General features: G+C 38.3%; 1 protein-coding gene across 4 annotated transcripts in view; it reads right to left on the bottom strand.

Annotated features, from left to right (window-relative positions):
- METAP2 (methionyl aminopeptidase 2) overlaps positions 1-14,541 on the bottom strand; it is a 41,656-nt gene that overhangs the window by 11,644 nt on the left and 15,471 nt on the right. For all 4 annotated transcript variants that reach the window (XM_005571898.3, XM_074007567.1, XM_005571899.3 and 1 more), the window contains 3 exons: positions 9,748-9,909; positions 8,846-9,027; positions 7,893-7,987 (listed from right to left, as the gene is read on the bottom strand). In XM_005571898.3, the coding sequence (XP_005571955.1) occupies positions 7,893-7,987; positions 8,846-9,027; positions 9,748-9,909 (439 nt within the window). The remainder of the gene's footprint in view (positions 1-7,892; positions 7,988-8,845; positions 9,028-9,747; positions 9,910-14,541) is intronic.

Below are 14,541 nucleotides of genomic sequence, written 5' to 3'. Positions count from 1 at the left end.
CATCCATTTCAGCTCTTAGCACAGCAGCAGCACTACTACACACCGTTCCATAAGCTCGTGGTTGGCTCATATTCCTGAAGCAACATGCACACAGCTTGGGGGTATGTGAGTGGGCAAAATAGTCTATGTCCTAAACATCAGGGATCTGTGCTTTGATACCTAGTTGCTGCTTCTGGTCACATAGGCCGAGATATAGAAGTGGCCACTGTTGTTGCATCTCCCTTCATAGTTGCAAACCTCGCCCTTACACACCCCTGTGACTGAAGTGACTTTCAGATTTAAATGGTGAGCACCCCTTTCCCCTCCACTCCCTCACACTCAGCATGGCCTCCAGCCCACACTCATTTTTATTTTTCTCCCCCTTCAGGGCCCAGATATTAAAGACTAGGTCATTCAAAAACAACTGCATGTACGAGAAAATTGTAAAAGTGAGCGCACATGCCCAGGGAAAGACCTGAGAAAAACCTGAAGTTTACACCTCAGGTGGATGCTTGGCAGAGACTGGCTACAAGAATCAAAAACAAAAAAACCAACACAAAAAATCTAAAAGAAATGCTGGGGAAGGGGGAATATCTGATTTTCAGAATTACCACATTACACTGAAATATGCAGTGTTCAACATAAAGTCACAAGGCATATAAGGAAATAAGAACACCCATCAAAGGAAAATAATAAATTGACAGAAACTATCCTTGAAAAAAAAACCTGATGGCAGATCTACTACTAGACAAAGCCTTCAAAACAACTCTTCTAAAGATGCTTAAAAAATTAAAGGAAGACATTGAGAGAGCCAAAAAAAAAAAATGTATGAACAAAATGAAAATATCAAAAAAGAATAGAAAACCTAAAAGAAAAAAAAAAATTCTAGAGCTGAAAAGTACAGTAACTGAAATGAAAAATTCACAAGAATTCAAAAGTATTTGAGCAGGCAAAAAAAAAAAAAAAAAAAAAGAACCAGCAAACCTGAAGATAAGGACAAGGGAAATCACCAAGTCTAAGAACAAAAAAGATTAAAGTGAACAGAACCTCAGGGACCTGCATATCAAGTAGACCGATATATGCATTATGGAAATTTTCAGAAGGAGAAAGGCAAACAATATTTGAAAAAGTAATGGCTGGAAACTCCCCAAATTTGATGAAATACAAGAATATAACATCCAAGAAGTTCAAAGAACTCCAAAAAAGATGAACTCAAAGAAACCCACACACACACACACACAAAAACATGATAATCAAACTTGCTAAAGGACAGAGGGAAACCTGAAAGCAACAAAAAAGAAGTGATTCACTATATAGGAGGGATGCTCACTTAGACTTCAAGCACATTTCACACTAGAAACTTTGGAGGCTAGAAGGCAGCAGTGCAACATATTCAAAGTGCTAACTAAAAGAAAAAAGCTGTCACCCATGAATCCTATCTGGGAAAACTGTCCTTCAAAAGTGAGAAAGAAATCAGGCTAGGCGTAGTGGCTCATGTTTGTAATCCCAGCACGTCGGAAGGCCAAGGTGGGAGGATCACTTGAACCCAGGAGTTCAAGACCAGCCTGGCCAACAAAGTGAGACCCCATCTCTACAAAAAAGTTTTAAAAATTAGCAAGGTATTGTGGCACATGCCAGCTACTTGGGGAACTGAGGTAGAAGGATTTCCTGAGCCCAGGAGGTCGAGGCTGCAGTGAGCCATGATCATACCACTGCGCTCTAGCCTGGGCAACAGAGCAAGACCCTATTTCAATTTGAAAAAAAATATATTATCAAAAAAAAGTGAGGGGGAAATTATGATTCCCAGATAAAAGCTGATGGAGTTAACTACTACTAGACTGGGCCTGCAAGAAGTGCTCAAGAAATGCCCTGCAAAGGATACTACATAGTAACTTGAAGCCATATGAATTTTTAAAGTCTCAATGAAGTAAAATAAATAGTCAATTGTAACAACTAATATTATTCTAAGAGCAGTCTGCAAACACTGTTTTCCGCATGACTTAAGGAACTAATACATTTTTTAAAAAAAATTTTTTTTTTTTGAGACGGAGTCTCGCTCTGTTGCCAACTAGAGTGCAGTGGCGCAATCTTGGCTCACTGCAACCTCTGTCTCCTGGGTTCAAGTCATTCTCCTGCCTCAGCCTCCTGAGTAGCTGGGACTACAGGCACGCCACCATGCCCAGCTAATTTTTGTACTTTCAGTAGAGACAGGGTTTCACCATGTTGGCCAGAATGGTCTCGATCTCTTGACCTTGTGATCCGCCTGCCTCAGCCTCCCAAAGTTCTGGGATTACAGGTGTGAGCCACCATGCCCAGCCAAAATTATTTTTATTCTAAAAGCTAGTATTATTATAACTTTGGTTTACAATTCCATATTCTATTTTCTATATAACTCAAGAGACTAATTCATTTAGAAGAATTATTAGGCCGGACACAGTGGCTCATGCCTGTAATCTCAACACTTTGGAAAGACAAACTGGCAGGATGGCTTGTGACCAGGAGTTCCAGACCAGCCTGGGCAATATAACAACACCCTGTATCTAAAAAAATTTTAAATGTTATTTTATTTTTACAATTAGCTGGGTGTAGTGGTACATGCCTGTGGTCCCAGCTACTTGGGAGCTGAGGCAGGAGGTCTGCTTGAGCCCAGAAGGCCAAGGCTGCAGTGAACTGTGTTCATACCACTGTACTCCAGCCTGGGTAACAAGGGAGACCTGTCTCAAAAAAAAAATCCTGACAAAGGAAAACCTTGAACCTGATGGCTTCCACTGGTTAATTCTAACATTTAAAGAACTAATACCACTCCTCAAACTTTTCTAAAAACCTGAAGAGAATACTTTCTAAGTCATTACATGAAACCAGCATTACTCTGATACCAAAGCCAGGCAAAGACACTATAAGAAAATTACAGGCCAATATTCTTATGAACGCTGATGCAAAATCCTTAATAAAATATTAGCAAACCAAATTTAATTGCATATTAAAAGGAACACACACCATGACTTAGTGGGATTTATTCCTGAAATTCAAAGATGGTTCAACATAAGAAAAACAGATCTAATACACACATTAACAGAGTGAAGAAAAATAACCATATGACTGCCTGAATTGATGCAGAAAAAGCATGACAAAATTCAACACCCTTTCACGATGCAAGGCTCAACAAATTAAGAACAGAAGTAAACCACCTCAACATAATAAAAGCCATCTATGAAAAACCTACAGCTAACATCATACTCAATGGTCAAAGATGGAAAGCTTTCCTCTAAGATCACAAACAAGGCAAGGAAGGCTATCCACTTTTGCCGTTTTTACTCAACATAGGTCAGAACAATCAGGCAAGAAAAATTAAAAGGCATCTAAATTGGGATGGAAGTAAAACTATCTCTGTTCACAGATTATATGATCTTACCTGTGGAAAACCCTAAAGATTCCACACAAAAGAAGTATCAGAATAAATTAATTCAACCAAGTACAGGATACAAAGTCAAAACATAAAAATCATTTGCATTTCTACATACTAACAATGAACAATCTGAAAAGGAAATTACAAAAATAATTGCATTAACAATAGCTCAAAAAAAAAAAAAACTTAGGAATTAACCCCAAGAAGGTGAAACACATTGAAACACATGTACAATGAAAACTATAAAACGTTGCTGAAATAAAGACATAAATGGAAACACATCTGATAAGGTTTGACTCTGTGTCCCCAACCAAATCTCATCTCAAATTGTAATCCCCACATGCTGAGAGAGGGAGGTGACAGGATCATGGGGGTGGTTCCCCCATGTTGTTCTCATGATAGGAAGTTCTCATGAGACCTGATAGTTTTATAAGCGTCTGGCATTTCCCCTGCTTGCAGTTCTCTCTCCTGCTGCCATGTGAAGAAGGTCCTTGCTTTCCCTTTGCCTTCTGCCATGATTCTAAGTTTCCTGAGGCCCCTTCAGTCAGGTGGAACTGTGGATAATTAAACTTCTTTCCTTTATGAATTACCCAGTCTCAGGTATTTCTTTATAGCAGTGTGAAAATGGATTAACATAACATCTCATGTCTATGAATTAGAAAACTTAATATCGTTAAAATGTCAATACCATCTGAAGCCATCTACACATTCAACACAATCCCTATCAAAATCCATTTGGTGGTTTTTGCAGGAAAAAAAAAATGCTAAATTTATATGGAATCCCAAGACATCCTAGATAGCCAAACAATTTTGAAAAAGAACAAAGATGGAGAATTTACACTTCTCAATTTCAAGACTTACAACAAAGCTACAGTAATCAAAACAGTGCGGACATCAGGCGCCAATAGTTCATGCCTGTAATCCCAGCACTCTGGGAGGCTGAGGCAGGAGGACTGCTTGAGGCCAGGAGTTCAAGACCAACCTGAGCTTGTCTCTATAAAAAACAAATAAAATTGATGGGTATGGTGGCACGAGCCTGTAGTCCCAACTACTTATGAGGATGAAGTAGGAGAACTGCTTAAACCCAGGAGGTACAGGTTGCAGCAAGCCAACATCACGCCACTGTGCTCCAGCTTGGGTAACAGAGCAAGACCCTGTCTCAAAACCAAAACCAAACCAAACCAAAAAAACCCAGTGTGGTACTGTCATAAAGACAGACATATAAACCAATAAAATAAAATGAAGAGTCCAGAAATAAACCTCACTTACAAAGACAAATGATTTTTTTTTTTTTTTGGACAAGGTCTTGCTTTGTCACCTAGGCTGGAATGTAGTGGCGTAATCTTGTCTCACTGAGGCCTCAACCTCCCGGGGCTCACGAGATCCTCCCACCAGAGCCTCCTGAGTAGCTGGGACCACAAGGGCGCACCATCACACCTGACTAATTTGTTTAATTTTTGGTAGAGATGGGGTCTTGCTATCTTGCCCAGGCTGGACTTCAACTACTGAGATCAAACGATCCTCCCACCTCAGCCTTCAAAAGGGCTGAGATTATAGGCATGATGCACTGTGCCTGGCCCAGATGAGCTTTGACAAGGGTGTCAAGACCATTCAAAAGCAAGAGAACAGTCTTAACAAATGGTGCTGGGAAAACTGGACATTCACATGCAAAAGAATGAATGTGGACTCTTACTTAACACCATATAAAAAATTAACTCAAAATGGATCAAAGACCTAAGTTGAAGACCTGAAACTATAAATACCTTGAAAGGAAACGGAGTAAACGCTTCATGACATTAGATTTAGCAATGATTTACTGGATATGACACCTAAGGCATAAGCAACAAAAGAAAAAATAGACAAACTGGGCTTCATGAAAACATTTTATGCTTCAAAACACAATATCTGGAGTAAAAAGGTAACCTACAAAATGAGAAAAAATATCTTCAAATACTATATCTGATACAGGACTAACATCCAGAATCTATACAGAATTCCTAAAACTCAACAACAAACGAATCAATTAAAAAATTTTGGCAAAGAGCTGGGCATGGTGGCTCATGCCTGCAATCCCAGCACTTTGGGAGGCTGAGGTGAGGGGATAGCTTGAGCCCAGGAATTCAAGATGCTCCTGTGCAACACAGCAAGACCCCCAATTTGAAAAGTCTCGCTCTGTCGCCCAGGCTGGGGTGCAGTGGCGCGATCTTGGCTCACTGCAAGTTCCACCTCCTGGGTTCACGCCATTCTCCTGCCTTGGCCTCCCGAGTAGCTGGGACTACAGGCGCCCGCCACCTCACCCGGCTTTTTTTTTTTTTTTGTATTTTTAGTAGAGACGGGGTTTCACTGTGTTAGCCAGGATGGTCTCGATTTCCTGACCTCATGATCCACCCACCTTGGCCTCCCAAAGTGCTGAGATTACAGGCGTGAGCCACTGCACTGGGTTTTTTTTTTTAATTAAAAAATAAATAAATAAAAATGGGCAAAAAACTTGAATAGACATTTCTCCAAAGATATTTAAAAAACAAACAAACAAAAAAACTACCCAGAAAATAATAAGTGTTGGCGAGGAAATAGAAAAATTGGAACCCTTCCTTGTGTACTGTTGGTGAGAATGAAAATGGTACAGCCACCGTGGAAAGCAGTAGAGAAGATACTCAGAAAGTTTAAAAAGATATAATTACCAGATGATTCCTAAATCCACTTCTGGGTATATACCCAAGAACTGAAAACAGACCTTGAAGAGGTATCTGTACACCCATATTCATAGCAGCAATATTCACAATAGCTAAAACATGGGAGCAATCCAAGTGTCCATCACTGGATGAATGGATGAAGAAAAATGCGGTATATACACACAATAGATTATTTAGCCTTAAGTAAATTCTGACATATGCTACAACATAGGTGAACCTTGAGTATATTGTGCTGAGCGAAATAAACCAGTCACAAAATAACAAATACTATATGAGGTACTTGCTAGTCAAAATCATATATAGTAGAATGGTGGTTGCCAGCATAGGGGGAGAAGAGGAAATTGGGAGTTACTGTTTAATGAGTATAGAGTTTCAGTTTTACAACATGAAGAGTAAACAGAGCTGAATGGTGATGATGGCTGCACAATATTATGAATGTACTTAATACTAATGAACAATATACTTAAACATGGTTGGGCGCAGTGGCTCATGCCTGTAATCCCAGCACTTTGGGAGGCCAAGGTGGGCAGATTACTTGAGGTCAGGAGTTCGAGACCAGCCTCGCCAACATGGTGAAACCCCATCTCCACTAGAAATAAAAAATTAGCCATGCGTGGTGGTGTGTGCCTGTAATCCCAGCTACTTGGGAGGCTGAGGCAGGAGTATCACTTGAGCCCGGAAGGCAGAAGTTGCAGTGGGCCGAGACTGTGCCACTGTACTCCAGCCTGGGCAACAGAGTAAGACCCATCTCAAAAAAAAAAAAAAAAGTTAATATGGTAAATTTTCTGTAATGTCTATTTTAACTGCATTTTCCTCCAATAAAAAAAAAAAAAAAAAAAAAATTGGGTGAGTGGGGAAAACCTGGGCTGTACCAGAGCTTGGTGGACAGAGAGGGATGAATCAGTTGAGCACAGAGGATTTTGGTGGCTATGAAACACTCTGTATGGGCCGGGCGCAGTGGCTCACACCTGTAATCCCAGCACTTTGGGAGGCCGAGGCGGGCAGATCATGAGGTCAGGAGATCGAGACCATCCTGTCTAACACAGTGAAACCCCGTCTCCACTAAAAATACAAAAAATTAGCCGGGCGTGGTGGTGGGTGCCTATAGTCCCACCTACTCAGGAGGCTAAGGCACGAGAATCGCTTGAACTTGGGAGGCAGAGCTTGCAGTGATCTGAGATCGTGCCACTGCACTCCTGCCTGGGCGACAGAGAGACACTCCGTCTCAAAAAAAAAAAAAAAAAGAAAAAAGAAAAAAGAAAATACTCTGTATGATACTATAATGGTAGATGCATTTATATTTGTCAAACCCCTTAGAATGTATATTACTAAGAATGAACCCTAATGTAAACTATGAACTTTGAATAATTGTGATGTGGTCAATGTTGGTTCAAATGGTTTTAACAAATACACCTATGTGGTGGGGATGCTGACAATGGAGGAAGTTGGGGAGGGGTGGGAAATCTCTGTATTTTCTGCTCAATTTTGCTATGAACCTAAAATTGCTCTAAAAAAGAACCACAAAAAAACCACTGCCAACTGACAGGCAAAAATAGATCCAAACTCTGTTTTAATAAATTTTAGCAAAGTTCAAGGGTAACAAACAAAAAAACAAACAAAGAACAACCTTTGGTACACAATCATACAATTACCCGCTTAAAACCATAAGGGCAATGGATCAGTTTTATTTGTCTTAATTACCCAAAGACCTTAAACAGGCCTTAAAAGTGCTTAAATGCTGTTAAGTGTTTAAAAGACCTTAAAGTGCTCAAAATACTTGGAATGAAATGGTGCTTTAGTAAAAGTTCACATACCTTTATTCCAGTGTTAGTAGCATCTTTTACAGCTTTTAATAATGTATCATATTTGGGATTAAAAGTGACAGTAAAAGCACAGTCAATAATCCTACCTGAAAGAGAAAATTCCTTTTAATTTTACTTATCAGCTAGTCAATTTATCTACTTTACAGCATTTAATCTATTAATCTTGCTAGTTTAACATAAAAATAGAATGAAGGCTCAAATGAAGGCTGCACTCCAAATACCCACAGATCATTCATAATCAAAGAGACAAAATGTAGAAGTATATAAAGGATTCAGAATAGAAAGAATTACAGGGTTAGTATATATTACTCCAAGACAGTACCAGTTCAGTGCTCACCCTGGCAGTTACACAAACATATAAACAGAAACAAAACAAATACAAGAAAAGACTAGGGAAATGAGAAATAGCAACGCAGGGCAGAGAAAGTATACGGGGCTCTGAATATAGTATTACTTTTCCAAGGTAATGAAACCTTAGGTAAGTATTTATTCTAAGCTTGCTTTCTCACTTGTAAGAAAGATAACAAGGTGCTTACCTAATCGGGTTTTGGAGAGAATTCGAAAAAGCAAACATGTATATAAAGGCTGATAAACTTAAATATTCTGAATAAATGTTATTATTTGAATAAAAGAGGTATGAAACAATGACCTGAAGATAGGATAATGTCTTTCATGCCTTGATACAAAAGGTAATAAACCTTAACTACCCAACAGTTTTCATTTTATTCCACTTAGTAGTATGCTTTCAAGTAAATCTCACAACTGCCTCTCTCTCCTTGTAAGTGCACTAAATTTTTCTTTAATCTGCCTCAACACACCTTTACTAATGAAGGGAGGAAGCAAAAACAAAATTTGGGAGTTCAGTATTTATCACTCCATTTAACAGAGACAAAAACTAGCTTTTCAGGAGCAGGCTGGGGTAGGAATTTTCTGCAAGAATTTACCACTTATATGTGTTCCAAAGTCTATTTTACAGATGTCATCATACTGCAATACTGTTGTGTCACCGGCATTGGGAGTATAATGGGCAGCACAATTATTGAGAGAACATCCAGTAGGAAATGCCAAGCCTGCATTTAATCCATTCTCTTTTATTAACTTGCGTGAACAGTCTTCCAACTTTTCACTAAAACAAAAAAGCAAAAGGAACTTGTTTACTTTTACATTCTTACTTTTATATATTAATACCATACAGTTCATCAAGTCCAGAAAGTTTACCAAAAACCTTACTTTCTGAGAATGATCTGAGCACTTTCTGAATATAAATAAATAACAGTTCTCTGATGCTATGAAAATAGCTTATCTTTAGAAGACAAGGAATTTGATTCTGTTAGAAACAGAGAAAACACACTCCACTTTTAACTAAATTTACTAGAAAATAAGAGTATAACTTAGACCAATTTAAATGCTGATCTTATTTGTTCATGTTGTATATTTTTTAAATTATAGGAATCAGAGAATTACATGTTATACTAATCATTTATCAAAAGGAAAAACTAGAGAAATAATTACTTGGTTTTGTTACTGTATTATCATCATGTTCTGTGTTTGGGCAATTGCTCCAATACTTTTTTATTTCTTAGTATGAATTATTAGATAGCAAAATAACATTTCCAGACAGCAAATAATCAGTAATGACTGCGCACAAAATAGGGTGGCTGAGGTGCCAATGTGTACTCCTCTTCATGGTTTTCTCATAGTGACACTAAAATAATCTAGAAGACATTTCTATAACCTTTACTTAAAGATTTAGCAAACTGGTAATGAAAGCCAAACATTATAATTGGAGAGTTTGTACTTATAAACATGTTTTTATCATGTTCTTACAAAAAAATATTCCTTTTACCAGATTTCTATCATTGTCATCCCAGGCTTGATCCAGCTCATTACGTATTTTCTAACTTGTCGATGTGCTTCTGCGGCTTCTCGAAAATCATTCCAAATCTCTTCACTTGCCTGATCTAATGCTTTCTTTTCTTCACTTGTAGTTCTCCAAGCAGCTGTTCGCCTTGAGTGGGCATAGCATACTATTAGTCATAAAACAGCAGAACAAGCATAAAAGCTGAGGGAGATACAACTATACTAAGTAATAAGACAGTTCAAATAAAAATACATTACATATTCAGTTTATGTCAACAAAGTTTCTGAAATACAAAAAGAAGTATTGCAACCAACCCAAATGAAACTAAAACCATTTTAAGACTCTAAGGGAGGAAAAAAATCCTCCTGTGAGATTTCATTCAGTCAGAGGAACTAACACCCTGACAACACAAAAAGATAACAAAAGAATCAGAAAAGTCTGAAGAGTCCTAGAATCAGAGTAGGTAGGAGTCATCCTTCCACTTGAGGTCTTAGATACTTTAGAGACTTCAAAGGAGCACAACAACAATTTGCATTTAATTTTGCCAACAGGGTAACTAATAACCGAAGAAACTGACTTGGAAATCTGCATATACTTCCTCAAAACACGTATTACATGCGTGTGCTGGGTTTTTCTAATTGTATATATAAGAGGTATTCTTCCTTGAAAGACATGGCTCACATTTTAAAACTGCCAGTGCTAACAAACTTCTTTTTTAAGAGACAAGGGTCTTACTCTGTCACCCACGCAGATGCAGTGATGTGATCATAGCTCACTACATCCTCAAACTCCTAGGTTCTTCCTGCCTCAGCTTCCCAAGCAGCTAGGAGTATACAGGTGCATACCACCACACTCAGCTAATTTAAAAAAATTTTTTATTTAAAGAAATGGGGTTGCTATTTTGTCCAGGCTGATCTCGAACTCCTGCCCTGAAGTGATCCCCCTGCCTCAGCCTCCTGAGTGGCTCGGATTATAGGCGTGAGTCACCCCATCTGATAGAATTTTTTATTCAGTATCTGGGAATGAGATCCATGACTCCCTGTAAGTAGGAAAAACATGAACTGCTTTAAAACGATATATTTTTTAAAAATCTAAACAACTTTCACACTTTCTTAAATACTGAATATGCAGTTTGCAACTTAGTGATCACCAAGTATAAATTACACAAGTGTAAAAGTGATAACTTCAAGGTACTGCTATTTGCCTCCTCTGCTGTTCTGTAAATAAAATTTTATTGCAACATGTGCCCACTCATTTATGTACTGTCTACAGCTATTTTCATGCTATAATGGCAAAGCTAAGTAACACTCAAGGCCTAAAATATTTACTACATGCCTTTCGAAGAAAAAGTTCACTCAACTCTGCCCTAAACTACAGACCCTGGCCAAGGTGGGAGGATCACTTGAGGCTAGTAGTTTAAGACCAACCTGACTCTGTCTCTACCAAAAAAAAAATTAGCTGGGCATTGGGCTTATCCCTGTAATCCCAGCTACTCAGGAGTCTGAGGCAGGAGGATCACTTGAGCCCAGAAGTTCAAGGACACAGTGAGCTATGATTGCACCACTATACCCCAGCCTGGACAACAGACCAAGACCCTGTCTTTAAAAACATAAAATAAAAAATAAAAATAAATAATAAAGAAAAAAGAAACGGAATTAAAGAAATTCTTTTGCTCAAAGTCTCGAGTTCAAATAGAAAGTTATTAACAATACAAGAAACCTAGTGTCAGGGTCTATAATTCCAGACTCCCCAAAAATTCCTTCTAAGTGGACTAAAAAATTTTTTTTAAATCTGCCTCACACCTTTACTAAGAATATTATTTTCCTACATTTGATCTTATTTTGTTCAGTCAATTAAACAAAAGTATAGCAATTAAAGCCAGGCACAGTGACTTACTCCTATAATACCAACAGTTTGGGAGGCCAAAGTGGGAGGATTGCTTGAGGACAACAGTTCGAGACAATCGAGGGTGACACAGTGAGACCCTGTCTCTACCAAAATATATACATACACACATATATATACACATATGTGTGTGTGTGTATATACACATATACACATAAACACACACACACACACAATAGGCCAGGTGCAGTGGCTCATGCCTAAAATCCCAGCCGTTTGGTAGGCTGAGGCAGGAGGACTGCTTGAGCCCAGAAGTTCAAGGCCAGCCTGAGCAACATAGCAAGACTCCATTTCTACAAAAAGAAAAAACAATTTTAGCCAGGCGAGGTGGTACATGCCTGTAATTCCAGTTACTTGGGAGATGGGGTGGGAGGATCACTTGAGCCCCAGAGGTCAAGGCTGTACTGAGCTATGATCTCACCACTGCACTCCAGCCTGGGTGACAGAATGAGACCCTATCTCAAAAAACAGTAATGGCCGGGCGTGGTCGTTCACACCTGTATCCTAGCACTTTGGGAGGCCAAGGGGGGCAGACTGCATGAGCTCAAGAGTTCGAGACCAGTCTGGGCAACAAAGCAAAACCCTGTTTCTACTAAAAATACAAAAAGTTACCCAGGCATGACAGTGCACGCCTGTAGTCCCAGCCACTCGGGAGGCTCAGGCACAAGAACTGTTTGAGCCTGGGAGGCAGAGGTTGCAGTGAGCCAAGACTGCACCACTGCACTCCGGCCTGGGCGACAGAATGAGGCCCTGTCTCAAAAAATAATAGTAACAATTAAAATGCATGCGTATATCACATAAAGTCCTTCCTTTAAAAACTGGTACTTAAAGGGTAAGAAATAAAGCACATTTTAACTCTGACTACAAGAAGGAACTATAGTTGATTCCCAGTTGATAGAGAAAATTCTTACAGAATAATATCACCTAATAAATGTAGAAGGAATGAAAGAATTAAAAATCCACCATTTTGCTGTTACCAATGAAATAACCCATAAAAGCAAGGATCATCAATGGATATTAAAAGAATTAAGTGAAAAGTTGTTACGAAAAGGATATTCCTTTCTTCTCAAGTTTGCATAAACTAAATAGGAAGAAAAGGAAGGAAGATAGATACTCCAAATGATACCAAAGTAGCCCCACAGATTACTTGGAAACTGCAAAAAGCAAAAAGTACCTTTAAAGGGGGAAAAAAAAAAAAAGAGTTGGCCGTCACATTTATCAAGAGGTAAAACACAATAAAACAGTAGGATAGCCTGACATTACATCTAATATAGCAGAATATGGTACAATGTGAAGATCATAATCACTTATTTTATACCTCTGTCAAAAATGTTTAACCTAAATCTAATCTAAGCCCATTAACACCTAATTCCAGTTTACAGAAAACACAGAAATAGAGAAAAAAGTTCAACATCCCACAAGGAAACAATCGGAGAAATCCCACAACATGAGACGTTCTACAACTGCCTGATTGCTTCAAAGAGATGGGGCACTGAAGAGAAAAGAGAAAAAGGTGAGGCCTCTAACCATATGCAATGAGAACCTCAAGTGGATCCTGGTTTTAGAAAGTAAACAAACATTACTATAACTATTAAAAATTTGTTTCAAAACTACTTGGGAGGGTAAGATGGGAGGATAACTTGAGCCTAGAAATTGTAAACCAGCCTGGACAATACAGCAACACTCCATCTCAAAAAAAAAAAAAAAAAAAAAAAAAAAGGTTTCAAGCTATGTGTGAGAAGAGTTCACAACAGTCGTGTGGATACACTCAAAACAACTACCCACAAGTTAATAATTACAAGAGGAAAAAATTAGTAACAATACACTTGAGAAACTGGCTAATACTTTAAACAAACGGTAAAAATCAAACATCACCAATAAGGAACAAATTGACATTGTATGTCTCTAGATATAACACCCTGAAAAGGATACTGTATGTACATTATCTAGTATTACAGCCAAAAATGCAGTCTGATCTCAAATGGCCCAGAAAAAAAAATACTATGCCGGGTGTGGTGGCACACGCCTGTAATCCCAACACTTTGGAAGGCCAATGCAGGAGGATTGCTTGAGCCCAGAAGTTCCAGGCTACAGTGGGCTATGATCACACCACTGTATTCCAGTTTGGCTGACAGAGTGAGACCTTGTCTCGAAACAAAACAAAAAAAGAAAAAAAAACTATATATATACAGACTCAACAGTTTAGCATTTTTCACATTTGCCTTATATCTGTCTTCCAAGGAGAAAATGGAATGTTATTTGTATATGGCAATATGCATACTTGTTATATTTCACTGAGATAGAGAAGAATAAAACAATGTGGCAAAACAAAGGAAATCTAGGTGAAAGGTATCTGGGAATTCTTTGTACTATGCTTGTAGCTTTTCTGGAAGTATAAAATTATTTCAAAATAAGAAGTTTTTTGAGTTTTTTCTGAAAGAGTTTCGCTCTTGTTGCCCAGGCTGGAGTACAATGGTGTGATCTCAGCACACCACAACCTCCTCCTCCTCCCAGGTTCAACAGATTCTCCTGCCTCAGCCTTCCAATTAGCTGGGATTACAGGCATGCACCACCACGCCCAATTAATTTTGTACAAAATAAGAAGTTTTTGAAAATACACTTAACCTAGAGTAGTTTCAAAGGTGAGTTATTTGTGATAATTCATTCACTTTCCAATAAAAGTTTATTAATAAAACAATGAAGGAAAGATACAAACTATATCAAATCTGTAAGAATACTGAATCTGATCTATTTGCAAATAGTCAAAACTGGTTATATGAATGTAAAAAGTATTGAGTTTTATTAAAAAGCAAACACACCATACTATCTTATACCTATTCTGTATTTCTCCAGGATAACATACAATACTGCAAT

This window comes from Macaca fascicularis, chromosome 11 (assembly GCF_037993035.2).
Source record: "Macaca fascicularis isolate 582-1 chromosome 11, T2T-MFA8v1.1".
In the NCBI taxonomy this organism is placed as follows: Eukaryota; Metazoa; Chordata; class Mammalia; order Primates; family Cercopithecidae; genus Macaca; species Macaca fascicularis.
Note: the sequence above shows the minus strand (reverse complement) of the source record. Positions and strands in the feature narration are given on the sequence as shown.